At 44.4% G+C, this 14,434-nt stretch overlaps 1 protein-coding gene across 2 annotated transcripts in view; it reads right to left on the bottom strand.

Moving 5' to 3' along the window:
• The window catches only part of LOC147617421 (protein ENHANCED DOWNY MILDEW 2-like), a 95,648-nt gene that overhangs the window by 42,765 nt on the left and 38,449 nt on the right, over positions 1-14,434 (bottom strand). For both annotated transcript variants that reach the window (XM_086775676.1, XM_086775677.1), the window contains exons 5-10: positions 9,066-9,316; positions 8,848-8,931; positions 7,650-8,252; positions 7,317-7,461; positions 6,547-6,648; positions 6,301-6,393 (exon numbers count right to left, since the gene is read on the bottom strand). In XM_086775676.1, the coding sequence (XP_086631802.1) occupies positions 6,301-6,393; positions 6,547-6,648; positions 7,317-7,461; positions 7,650-8,252; positions 8,848-8,931; positions 9,066-9,316 (1,278 nt within the window). The remainder of the gene's footprint in view (positions 1-6,300; positions 6,394-6,546; positions 6,649-7,316; positions 7,462-7,649; positions 8,253-8,847; positions 8,932-9,065; positions 9,317-14,434) is intronic.

The following is a 14,434-nucleotide window of genomic DNA, read 5'->3' as shown; positions in this document are numbered from 1 at the left end:
AATCACAATCCGTCCTGGAACAAAGGCGCACAAAGTGGACGTGGATCCTGTCCTCTATGTGATGCCACTCTTTCCAAGTGCAAGAGTATGCGGACTCCAGACTCCATTGATCACAATGGAGATACATGTAATAGGGGGAGGGAGAGACGTACAGCGACAAAAGTATACATGAAGCAGCACCTCCAGGCTGAAGGCCACCATCACCCCATCATGATCTTTGTGGGCTGAGCCTCCAAGATCCATCCTAGCCAATGGCCATAGATGGGTGAGTACGTCGCTGACGCGAAGATTGTGAAGGTGATAAGACAACTCAACTACCTAACCCTAAATGGGGCAGTCACCGACTCTGAATCTCACTCCGTCCTTGGGACTGCACTCAGAGGTAAGGAGAAGATCATCGCGCCATTCTATGGCATAGAGGGTCTGGAGTGGTGGAAAACCACACATACCCAAAGAGGTGCTACTGTCTTCTCGAACAGATATGTCCCTTCCGCCAAAAGACAACGGAAGAGCTGTAGTCCACTGGCTGCATAACTCGGTCTGACGTCATGGGCAAGTCGAACTCCACCTGGTAGTATCCATGCCCAAAGGGTGAATGTTTGTGATCGTTGTAGACTTATCTAAGAGGCTTGCCTGTTTAAGATCCCTGAGTTGTCCGCGTGCAAGCTGCCTACCAACAATTTTGTAGACGAATGTGAAAGCCTCTAATGTTGCAACATACGTGGCAAGAATCTGAAGGTTCGCTTCAGAAAAGGATATGCAAGCAATGGTGGCCTCAGTCGAGGAAGACGGAACGGCTGCCATGGAGTACTCCAGAGCATGAAGACCAAAAAATGCTGAGGCTTGCTGAAATGAGAGAATCTCGAAGAGTCTGAAATTAAAATGTGAGGAAAGAGAGGAGATTAAAAAAAGCTGCAAGGGAAGGCGAAAAAGAGAGCACGCTACAGCAAAGGCTAGGGAGGGGGGACGAGGCAACCGCTGGAGAGGGGGGGGGGGTTTTTTTTTAAAATTAAAAAGAAATTAAAGAAAATAGAAAAAAGAAAAAGAAAAAAAACGACTCTGAAAACTCTAAGGGGAGGGCAAATAGGGGGACGGAGAGCGAAAAGGGGAATGCATCGAAGCAGATTCTGCCTCGTGCATGGCAGGTGTAAGAGTGGTAACCACATGAGCATCATGCTCTCTCCTGTCAAACCTGTCAAGCTGATATAACCCATGGTACAATGTGCCAGAAGTGACCAATGCATAGCCACCTTCACGGTCTTTCACTGTGCATCTCTCATCCTCAAAGTTGATTGCATATTCTATTTTGACAAAAGAGAAGACGGACAACAAGTTCTTCTTAATCCCCGGCACATACAATAAATCTGAAAGACACAAGTCTCCACCATCTGCTGTTGTGAGGATCACCTTACAAACACCCTGAACTAGATAAGAAGAATTGTTTGCACATGTTACCCGCTTGTCTTCTGGGGCAGCCATAAGCTTCTTAAATAAATCCCTCCATGAGGTGATGTGTTTAGAAGCACCACTGTCAAAATACCATGTGTCGAGTGTTTCATTGAGATTGAGAGACATATACTCCAAAAATGCATCATAACTGCAAGTAATGAAAGTCCACTCATCCTGCATAAGATTTACTAATGCATTATCTTTCCCTATAGGTGATGAAGAAGAATCTACAACCATGCCGCTTTCCGTTTTCTTCTCCTTTGCAAGCCTCTTTCTGCACTCTTTCAAGTAATGACCTGGCTTCTTGCAGTAGTGACATTTGCCCTTCTTTTTGGGCTTGCCAGCATCATTTTTAGCCTTTTGTGAGGGCTGTCCTAAATCAGCCTTTGGCTGAAAACTGTTTTTGGCTTTTCTTTTGCCCTTGTCTTGGGCAACAAATGGCCCATCACCACGCATGCTGGAAGATTTGTTCTTCCGATTCCGCTCCTCCTCTGGCAACAAACCAAGCAACTCTTCAAACAAGATTGGTTCAGGGTTACCCCGCATAGATAGAGTGAGCGATGTGTGGAAATTCATGCAGGTTTCTAGCAAAGATGAGAGTGTTCTACCTCATCAATGTTGGGCAGCTACTCCTGAAGATCCTGGATCTTTGTAAGATGATCAACCATACTATCACCTTCATTCATGTCCAAGTTCTCAAGCTCTTTCTTGCGAAATGCAACCCTGGCCTCATTCTTTGCCTGATACATGGTTTCAAGTACATCCCAAGCTCGCCGTGAGGTCCTGCAAGACCGAATATGCGGTATGATTAATCGCTTTACTGACAAAGCAATCAAAGCATCGCTTGGGCATCTTGAGTATCCCATCTTTTCTGCACTTGTGAGGGAGGAGTGGGTGCTACTACTTGTTGAGCACCACCGGCCAGGCATGTTAGGTGCTATGTCAACAAGGCGTACATCATCACCTTACACATAACCCCATAATCTTTTACTACAAGTATATTTCGGACCATGAAACTCCATAGGGAGTAATTATTGCCATCCAACTTCTCTCTCTTCGATGCTTCTCCCACTACTTCTCCCAATTGCTCTCGCCAGCAGTTCCTGTGCAGTAGGCCTCTTCGGATCGCCGCTCCGTCTATGCTCTCCTCTACCGAGTGCTTCTCTGTAGGCGTGCGAGCTGCCTCCGACAAGCCAATGAAGGCTAACAAGTAGCTATGGTTTGCTTCCAAACAAAACTTGATCTTGGATTTGATCCACTGGGTCTGATGGATCTTGGATGTGCAAGAGGCATCAAGCATGCAACGTGGAATAGAGAAAGTGATGGCGACTGGGAGGGAGACAAGCAACTCGACGGCGATTGGATCACAGGTGGGAAGCGATGGCTGAGAACGTCGACGACGAAGTGGACGGACGGCGAGCACAGCGTCAACGGACGGCAAACTGGACGATTGCGCCATCGGGGAGCGCCTCCTATCCTGCGAGTGCCGCTTGTTGGCGGGGCGATGGAGCCCTCTCCACTATTGCCGCCAAGCATAAAACTTAGTTGCAGCGATCAAGAAACTATGAAGAACATACAAAGAATTAGCAGTATGACCAGAAGCAGCTACGAGTAAGAAGGAAAAATCAAGGGTGCAAATCAAATCAGGAATGCACTTGCATACAAGAAAGAGCAAGGACTGGGTAGAAAGTCTAGGTATCATAAACAACAATACCAACAGGAGAGTTGACCCAAACACAAGGACTCGAGTTGGGAAAGAAAATCAAGCAGGAACAGAATGAACAAGAGCAAGAAGAATCCAACAGTTTTCCTCAAGATACTGATTTATTCACACAGATGGAGGAGCTTCTATGAATGTACCTACTTCAAGAACCTCAAAGAAGGCTAACACTCAAAGTAAAATCGGGATAGCAAATCACCCTTGTAAATCCATTCAAATGTGCATTATGGCTGTAGCCATCTGCAAAGAAGACTTTGAAATATCTTTTATAGTTTTGAAGGTGACAAGAGCCTACCTTTCCACCTCAATGGGAACGTCTTCCAACCTGTGATCACAACTGTCTAGCGAGCAGTGAGCACTTGCTAATGGTATGGTGAGACGACTTCCAGATGGCCGAGACTACTGAGTAGCAATCTTTGTCACGACTAGAGGTGACACTCAACGAGAAGAAGACCGCAGCTTCCACATCCAAGGAAATGGGGCCAGAGTGGTGCACGATCACAAAGATAGGAAGAGGAACTACCATACCAGCAAAGAAGCTCGACTCCACTGACAGGTACCGAAAAACTGAGTAGTCCACCAGGTGCCCCATGTTCCGAGTGGAACCCCCAATAGACTCCGACGAGAGAGCTGCTATTGGCAAGAGGTTGCAATGATCATGTCCACAGAGTCACAATGGTGCTAGACTAGGGGACAGACCCAACCTGAGCGTGTTGGATCAAGAGTATGATCCTTTTAACCAGGTTAGCTGAGATATCCTGAAGGGGCACCCTACGACACACCGAAGCTACGCGGCAGAAAACAAGAGCATTGCATTGCAACGAACCAATAAGCATGGCAGAATACAAATGGCTATAAAGGATAGATAAGGACGCAATTCATGTTGGGGCAGCTGCTGCTGGTAATGCTGTGGTGGATGTTTTAGAATATGTTTTTTTTCAAAAAAATAGATGAAAATGTCGCCTGTGTTAAACAGGCTAGGTTCTCAAAAGTTGCACTTGGCACGCTATCTAACATCTCGGAGCTAAACGGACTAGTTAAAACCTTTAACTCTGCTACAAAAGCTTCCACCTTCCATTCGGGACCCTGCATATACGGGCATGGGCAGAATACTAGCTGTTTTAGAAGATCTTAGGTTTGAAATCCTAAGTCAGCCAAGCAAATTTGATCATGATAATATAGTGGTCTGCCTCTTCTTTTGGTAATAAGCAGATCTTCTGGAAGCTCTAATCAAACAATTAAAGCCTAGAGGGCGGATGGTCATCCCAATGGGTCAAAGCATGAGCTTGTACAAAAACCTATTTAAGGCTGGATACTAAACTGTCCCTACCCGTGGGGGATGGGTGGTGAGTTGGATTGATAAGGTTTCCCATGCATTCCTGATGGGGAACAGGAGAAGGAGAGATGTGGGGTATAAGAGGGAGTCGCCGATGCCGAGGGAATGGGAGGGGGGATATACAAAAGGGAGGTTGCAGTACTCTTTGGGAAGACCTGAGAAGCAAACTGTCACCAGGAATCCAGATGCAACAGCAAGAGATCAGAGTCAAGTGACAAGCCATGGTGCCATAGAGTGAAATACACACATGAGCATTGCGCAACATGATGAGACTCTACTGCAAGACCCAGTCTGCCATGGCAGCAAAGTCAAACTCCACCTGGATGGAGCCATATTCCCAAGAAACTGGATGTTGGAGATCCGATCTTGCTTGCCGATCAAAGCGGCTTGTAGAAGGTCCCGAATCGAGCCCCTCAACGGCCAGCTCCCAACGAGCTTGCCAGACCAAGGAAGAGGCTTGCAAAGAGGCAACATTTGAGGACGAGCTGGATATCTGCACTGGATAGATGGCAATGGAGGGTAGGGGAATGTGGAGTGGTTACTATTGAGTCCTCCAGAGAGATGGAACCAAAAACAACGATCCAATTGCCAACTGAAGAGCAGAACGGAGCCCCAAGAGCACAGAGAGTGGGAGGAAGGGCCAGGAGCAGGGGACGATGGAATCATTGTGGGGCGGGGGGGGGGGGGGGGAGGGGAGGGATCAGGGCGATAGTACTCCTGTAACATTGATGAATGCCCTTGAAGTCACAACTCTTAATAAGGCAGATACCGGCATACCGGATCCACAAGAGGGCATGCAATCTGGTTATGGAAATCCAGATCAACAGTAGCTGATGTTGGATTGTGGGTTTGACCTCTGGGAGAACTTGAAGAAGAGTTTTTAGTTCTGGAATGTAGAGACAAGCTTCAGGCACAGAAGACCCTGTTCTTGTGGGGGTGGGGATGGGGAAAGGGGGGGGGGGGGGGGGGGGCGGGGGTAAACACCCAAGCCGGAATGGGTACATAACATTGAGTTAGTTAGTGTATCAATTTTAACCAAATTTGGAATGGCAGACCAACCAGGTTAAGCTTGAAGGTTGGAAGTGCAAATTGCTAGTATGCCCTTTCCACACACCCCCCAACCCCCCCAAACCCCCCCCCCCCCCCCCCCTTGTGCAGCCCCCCCCAGAGATTATAGTCCAAACTGGAGAAAAAAACATGTGCACAAGAGTATAGATAGAACATGTTGATGCTTTCATTGGAATTACATTAATTTGCAATACTTGTCTGTTGCGGCATATCAACAAATTACAATATTAATAAACAAGCCTTTCAATTCTCCACTGGCACCTACTTGAAGATTCCTTCCTTCAGAATTAGAGTCCGCTTCAGTATCTTCTGAATCTAGGTTAACACAAAAAAAGGCTGAATCATGGTGCTATGAAGGCTGGGGGCCGAAGAGGACTGACTGAAAGTCTTTGTAATTACTGCTATACAGTACATCTTTTGGAAGCAACACTTTTTCACATTGACGCTTTGGCCCAGCTCCTATATTTTAAGTTACATGTTTTGAATCCCTTCATATAAAACAACCCGAAAGACTTTGGTCCTCCAAATATACTTGGTCTTTAAAAAATATGAACTCGAAAGTAATCAAAATAAAAAGCTTGGGAAGAAATTTTTGCATCAAAAGGATTTAAAATAAGAATTGTAACTATTGAATTCATTTTTTGCAAGGATAGAAAGTGATATTGATAAACTATAGCGATTCCATGTATTACAGCCATTTATTATGGCACTTTTCCAGCACACAGACCTCTTGAAGCTTTTCTGTTTTTGTGAAATGCCGCCCAAAGGATGTGTATCTTGCACCATGCAGGAAAGGGGCGAGATAAACCTTCAATTCATTCTGCAGAAAAAGAAGTTATCAAGTTTTAAGAAGATTTCATAGAATGCGCTTTTTTTCGGCGTAACCACGTTAGAACACAGATACTGTGGAGACAGAAAACTTGAGCAAATTGCGTCTAGATTCTCCAAGCAAAAGGGTACAAGAGGTCAAAACCTTGCACCCTTCTAGAAATCTTATAAAGCCTGGGGAGCACTTGGCTTGTGCGTCTTCAATACTTCCACCATTATCTAGCGTCTCCACAGCTTTCCGCATTCCCTGCCATTGTGATAGTTGCGTCAGAAGAAAACATAACAAAGTCTGCTCACAAACTTGGGAGAGCTCGTGACTGCACACTTCCTATCAAGAGGTATACTTTAAAAACCCATTCTGACCCCATTATCTCCCTTCTGCTCACAAACTTGGGAGAGCTCGTGACTGCACACTTCCTATCAAGAGGTAAACTTTAAAAACCCATTCTGACCCCATTATCTCCCTTCTGCATGATGAAGAAAAACTTTCTGGCGCCAATGAGGTGATAGCTCAAATGGTGAAGAGGTTCAAAACCACACAAGGTACCTCCTCGACGCCTATACTGCACCGGCAGTCGTTTAAGTTTACGATAGCTAACCAACTTTTTCCAAAGCAAATGCATTGTATATTACCAACATTTTTCAGAAGTTCTTATTAAGCACTCAACAGGTAGCATTATGAGCCTGGATCTAGAGCGGGAAATAAAAATGGATAAGTATCACAACTAAAAAGACATAGCCTTAGCTTTAATGTTGCACGAGCACTCTGCATGCAAACAGGATAAGGAGCAGCACATACACGACTATCGAGTCAGACGTGAGAGAATTACTACCCTGTACTGTATGTAGCTGTTGCACATCGTCCTAAAGGACACCCCAAAACAAAATAAGTGCAGCCAAGAATTTAAAGGATACCTTTATGATTGATTCTATCTTCACCAATGAGTACTTCTTATCAGGGTTTTTTGAGTAACGTCTATAGCAAAGGGGCATATCATGTTTCTCTCGTACACTCTCAAAGGTCACAGAACGTTTTGTCTTCTCAATGAGTGCATCAATCCTGTCAATTAGTCACAATAAAGGTGAAGAGATTAGGTTCACATTCATACAGTAGTAAGAAATCGGTGCCAATCATTCAACCCAATGAACCTTAATCCAAGTAAAGAAAAGGAAAAACTGTTCAAACAAGGAGGAGAAAAACCAGTGACTTGCATGCTCAAACAAAAAGGAAGTAATCTAATGACTTACATGCTCCTAGCCCTACCATCCAGTAGAACAGATTTCACTGGAGGCGGTTTCATTTTTCTATGCAACTGCGGCATAGCTGAGAGTTTGTCAGAATTCTGTTCAAATGCCCTGCTTCTTTCCTGCTTCAGAAACCCACTTATACCATGTTTGCCCTTCATTGAAATGGCACCATCATGTGGCTTGCATGTTTGTTTGTCCATCAATGCAATTCTTTCCTGCTTGAAAGACTCCTCTACAAATTTCCTGCCATTGATTAAAATAGCAGGTGAAAGCAACTCATCTTGCTTGATCTTAATGGTTCGTGAAACCGAACCATCTAGACCAGGCTTGACCTTCATAGATTGAAATACAGCAGGCTGGACATGTTTCTTGGCATTGGATTTTGACAACTTTTTAGCAGCTTTCAATCCAGGCATGCTATTTTCTGTTTGACAATCTAGCTCATGTTTCTTCTTCTTCAAGTGTAATTTGATCAATTGTCTCCTTTCTTGCATTTCTAACCTTTTCAAGCTCAACGGTTTCTTCTCAGATGGCATAAAACCCTCAGGAAATTTCACATGAGTCCTTGCAGGAGTACCCAGACTATGAATAATTTTGTGTCGCCTGCCAAACGAGATGAAGACGAAAATAGAGCTATCAGCATGGAAAACCTGAATGAAAACTGCAACAGTTGAAAGAATGTCCTTAACCACAACAATCCATATGAAAGGGCCCATAAGCGTTCAAAGTTATGACTTTCCAAAAAATCACTAGTGTGCTAAATCTGTTACAAAGTATTACAGCTCAAAGCAATCACTTATTTCCACCATAAAGATGTTTAAGCCCTGCACATGTGTTTGGTCAGCTCACTTCTGATATGCAAACCTCATGAAGCAAAGACTTAAAAACCTTGTAGCCTCGAGAACCTTTAAAATGTTTCTTTCCATTGAAGTTTGCATGGATGCCCGCTAAAACATCTTGGCACCACTCTTGACAAGAATGACAAAAGACATATGAAAAGAAAATCCAGATTTTACAACTTGGCACATACATCCTTCCTTTTCCTTACCAATGAGACAGCTGAGTCCAATCAGAAAACAAGCACAATTCACCTCATTGGATTTCTACTTAATAGCTCTGCCATTGTAGTGTCTCAAGGACCCACGAACATGCTACACAGTGAACACACAAGATGAAAGAGCCAGGGCTAAAAGCTTACATGCAATATATGAGTATTCTATCAGGTAGAAGACCTTCCCAAGCTCTCTGTGGCTCATCGTCCTCTTCCTCGAACAGAAGGGATCTGCCAAAAGTAAGAATATGATTGTGAAAGGTGCTATAACAACCCAAATACACAGGTGATACAAACATTTGATAGACAGCACCAAGCATCTACAAGGCTTGATTTGCAAACTGCTGTAGACAAAGAACACTTACTCTGGGAAACACTTGCGATGCCAAACTCTAGGGCACCGCCGACAAATGCCAAATTGCAACTCCCGATCTCCTTTAACTTCTCCCTTCGCACATTTCCAACACTTGTGCATAGGGCAAACAAACCCCTTTCCTTCTCTAATAGATTCTACCAAACAATCCTGTTCTACTTTGTCTTTATCTTTTAAAATCACTTGAGCAACGCACCCTGGATGATAAAAATGGCCACACATGGCCGCATCGCACACAAAGACCTGCACAAAATGGTACGCATTGTCAAATATTTGCAAATTAAACTCTCTTTAAAACATGTTAGCACTAGACTTTAAATCTTTACTCTTTCTTTTCTATGAAGAAGGCTTTGAGGAAGGAAAATTTTCAGTTGATCTAAGCTGTTTGGGTACGACAGCATCACCTCACCAGCCAAGTAAGTCCCTAATAAGGCTTGGAGGAAGGAAAATTTTCAGTTGATCTAAGCTGTTTGGGTACGACAGCATTACCTCACCAGCCAAGTAAGTCCCTAATAAAAGAATGCTAAAAAGTTTCTATGAAGAAGGCTTGGAGGAAGGAAAATTTTCAGTTGATCTAAGCTGTTTGGGTACAACAGCATCACCTCACCAGCCTAGTAAGTCCCGAATAAAAGAATGCTAAAAAGCTTCCCCTCATTTTCAAGAGATGTAAGCTATTTGTTTATAACAGGATTGTCTCACCAGCTAGGTGAAGTCAGAAATACAAGAATGCTTTGAAACTGCTTCCAAGTTATTAAAACAGCTTTTGAGTAGCATAATCACTGGGCAACATCTTCTGCACACCAACTTGCTATGCTAAGGTAGCTTTATGAAGGAAAAGTGTTATGTAGAAATGCACATGCTTCACAACCGGTTTTCAAGTATGTACAATTTAAGGACCGTGCATGCAATCACATGGAACTTATGCACAGACAGGGTACCTTAGTTGATGCCCTTTACATGCAAAGGCATGCACAGTTGCAAAGAAACGCGTTTCATTCATTTTTTATGAAACAAAATGTTTCTTGCGAATGAAACGCGTTTCTTTCCCTGCCACCTGTTATTAATACAATTTGAGTGTTTTTTTATCCAAGAGACTACTGATGGGACATTCGAGGATGTTGAGGATTGAGTGCCTAGACTCCAGATTGAGGACTCTAGTCTTTGGGGCTATCAGGCTCCTCTACTTTGTCATGCATCTATAAGCATGCTTTACTTTGTGTATTTCAGACTTCAATTTTCCTTTTTTGTATTATCTCACAATTCAGCCTTTTGTGATCACTTTGAGTGCTCAGTGGACTATGTCACTCTTGCCTGCTTTATATATTGTTTCTTGAGTTTCGAGCGGTTGCCATTGATGATAGAATCCGGATCATGATTCTTGATGTTGCCAGTTTATTTATGTCAATTGGTCAGTTGGGTGCCCACTGTAACTGGATCACCCTACATCTTTAGTTTTAACTTGATCGGTTGGGTGCCGAGTGTAGCTGGGCACCTTGAATCTTTAGTTTTAACTTGTAAACATGTTTTAATGTGTAAATGATGCATGTTTAATATTGTTTCGCAGACAAGGCAACATATGTTTTGCATATTTTAAACTTGTATATAAATTTTGGGGTCAGTAACCCCCTTCCCTCTTGTATGAAAACTTATATATAAATTTAGGGGCTTGTAACCCCCCTCCCTCTTGTATGAAACGTTTTTGAAACGTCTAGGATTTGAAAGAAACATTTTAGAAACGTTTCTCAAACATTTTTGAAACGCATTTCAAAAAAACCCTTGCAACTATGATTGCATGGAACTTATGCACAAACAAGGTAACCTTAGTTGGTGCCCTTTACAAAGGGCCATGGGGGAGTTGTGAAGCGACTTAACATGCTTTTCCCCTTTTTCCTTTCATGTAATTTTTATAAGAAACATGTATATCCAATCCATTGATAAGAAGACCACCATTGAGACTCCCCTCTAGCAGTACTCCTTAATTTTCTCCAAGCAGTAAGAGACCCTTGCTCCCGCCTGAAATATGATTCTAGAGAGTTAAACACAAAACCTTTGATAAGATAATTTAGAGAAGTAGATTTGGAAGAGATAGTAAATACGTCTCAGAAAAAGAAGAGCGCCCATATTGTGAAAGAGAGAGAGTAAATAAGTCACAGAGAAAGAAGAGCGTCCATATTTCCCCATAGAATATGGGAGCTCCCTCAACAGAAGTACCCTCGCCTAGCACTTACTTCCTCCAAACAGCTTGTAGATGAGGGAGACACCCAGTGTTGGTATGCCCAGATGCGCACATGGCTGGCCTTGCATGGTATGAATATTGATGCACTCCCACCTTTTGCTTACAGCCTGGACTGCCCGTTCTTAGATCTCAGCCGTTCAGAGCTGAATCGGGTGATCAGGATGGACATTGTCAGACTAGATACAGAGAGGACATGGGTCATGCCCCCGTAGCCGTTGGGCACGAAAATGGCACACTACCATAGTCATTTTCTACACCTCTCTTCGAACGGGTTTATTATACACCATGCTTACATGGACACACACCTCTCACATGGTATTCTGAGTGCTATTGGACTGATTCGCACCTCTTCACACCGGCTAAGGATAGAGACAGGTCGATATGAGGATATATCACTAGAGGACCACATATGCCAGCTTTGCCATCAAGAGGTGGAGCCGGAGGAACACTATATATGTCGTTGTATTGTCTACTATGAGATCCGAGGGAGGTACCACTGCCTGTTCCGTGAAGGCTTTGGACCTTTACGTCGGATCATGGACTTTGAGGACCAAAGGTGCTTAGGCCTCTTCATACTTGAGCTTAGACGCCACAGAGAGAGCCTATTGAGGGACAGGAGGGCAGTGGGACCAGAGCCGCCTAGACAGAGAGCCCTCCCAGATTTTTTCAGAGCTAGCACTGTAAACCCACCAACCTCTACTCCCCCATCTACAGGCCTACCTGGCAGACCACCCTCCAGAGGAGTCACCCTGGACAGGGCCATTGCCATCTGTAGAGCGAGACGCCCACGACCACGAGGATCGTGTCCACAACTCCCTCACCATTGGCAGACTCGAGCCATCATTGCCCACCACAAGAGGAGTTTGCCGCGACAATTCTACAGTTCAGCTTTCAGCTCTTAGCTCTCTTAGGATGTTACTATTTTCATTCTTTTGTTATGATGCGACATCATCATCATCATCATCAGTCGTACCTTGTTTTGGTCTCATGGGCCATTTCGGCCTTTAGGAGACATTAATATCTATCTCTACTGGGAGAGCATATGATCATGATGGTTTGGTAGCAGAGCACTTTATTCATGCCAGAGATATACTTGCAAAGCTTATTGCTATGATGTTTCACCGAGCCATGTGTGAGGGTTTTCCTGAGACTTGGAATATGTCCACGAATGTGCCTATCTTCAAGTCAAGGGATACCATGCTTCCTGGGAATTATCGTACCATCATGATTGGTCACACATTGGCTAGATTATATGCATCGATGTATATGATGCTTACCTTTGTTGCTGGATTTTTCCTTCCCAAATGTTATCCATTAGGAGCTCCTAGTACCTTACTTTTCCTCATAGTTGTTGTTTCGGTTTCAGTTAGTTGTTTAGTTGTTTTAGCTTTTCTTACACAGACATTGTATCGGATCCACCAATTGTTGTAACCTTTTTGGTCTCATAGGTCATTATGGCTTTTTGAAGACGTTAATATAACATTTCATTTCATTTCATCTCTCTCTCTCTCTCTCTCTCTCTCTCTCTCTCTCTCTCTCTCTCTCTCTCTCTCTCTCTCTCTCTCACGCCCTTGAGAAGGGTGCGGCAGGAGACAGAGGCACACAGGCAACTGGCTGATCCTCTCCTTGGACACACAGTCGACGGGCTGCAACATACATGGGTGGTTTTTCTTTGAAAGTCGGCTGGGCACACAAGACAGGAACGATCTTCTCTCTCTTTGGCGACAGGTCTGGACTACACATGGTAAGACTTTGGTGTGAGAAGGCTAGCGAGCTTGACGTGTGCGCCTGCTCTATGCGCAGCCAGTTCTCATTTCTATGCCCTTTTACCAACCACCCTTGCTCAGACCGCCAAGGCAGCAACTAGTAGGGGAAAACATGTCTCAACCCCTTGAGGGGGGACAGGATCGTGAGACAACCTTTCACACCCCCACGAAGGCACCAAATGCCTACCACAGAAGACTGAGGGAAGGAATCATGTCCCCTGGCTCACGAAGGATTACGAAGATGGCCCGACAAGAAGAGGCCCTTTATGAGGAGCTACAGCTTCACATAAGGACAGAGATGAACACCATGCGACAGGAGCTTGAAAAGGAATGGACTGAGCATATGCATGCCCAAAGGAAAGTGATATACGAAACGTTGAAGGAAGAGATATATATGTCCAATTGAAGGGAGAAATGCAAGCCCAAGTACGGGTTGAGATGGAATTAGCCCAAGCCTTGATGCACACGGAAATGCAAAACGAGATGCAAAAATGGAAGGATGACATGCTCCGAGAGATTGGCATACGAAGGCACTTTGAAGACATGTATGGCTGACCGCGACAAAGACATCACAAAAATGCAAAACACTTTGGAATCTTGTAAGGCAAAGGTGAGAAGGAAATGCATTCATGGGCTGAAATTGCCAGTGCCACAAAGAAACAAATTGAGGAAGTCAACCCATGGATTGAAGTAGTAAAAAAACAGAAGGATACACCAGTCAATAAAGTAGAGGTGATGAATGCTACATTGGACGAGGAAGCCAAGAGACGGGCATGTGCCTTACATGTACGTGTAGTTGGGTGGGAAGATAAGGGAAATCCCCAAGAGGATGCAAAAGCTCTTGCAACAAAAATTGGAGCCACTGATGTACCCATTACCGGAGCCTGGTGAGTAGGCAGAGATGAAACCAGGGCGAAGATATTGATCATCAGGTTTGGTGACTTGGAGAAGAAGAAAGCCTTCCTCTCCAAAAGGATGGCCCTTAAGGGGGGAAAAGATTTATTTGGATAAGGATCTTACACCGGCACAGATAGCACACCGGAAGGAAAACATGCCACGTGTGCTTGAGGCAAGGAAAGAGGGGAAATGGGCGGTATACAGAGATCGCCGAGTCATCATTACGGAGAGGAGGCCCGCTTGATGGTGCGTGGCCTATAAGACCTTGCGATTCACGGTGTGGAATTGCAACGGGGCCCTTAGAACAGATGCAGGATACTTTGAGGATACTTTCAGACATAGTGATATTGTTATGTATACGGAAACCCCTCAGTGCACAAACAAGAGGCTTCCTAACGTCCGGGGTTATAGATGGGAATCAGTTTTCCGCCCTCAGCCACGCACAGTGGCAGGTACCACATG

Source organism: Cibotium barometz, chromosome 36, assembly GCF_041138505.1.
Source record: "Cibotium barometz isolate CiBa-2024 chromosome 36, ASM4113850v1, whole genome shotgun sequence".
Taxonomy (NCBI): Eukaryota; Viridiplantae; Streptophyta; class Polypodiopsida; order Cyatheales; family Cibotiaceae; genus Cibotium; species Cibotium barometz.
This window is presented reverse-complemented; position numbering and strand designations above follow the sequence as displayed.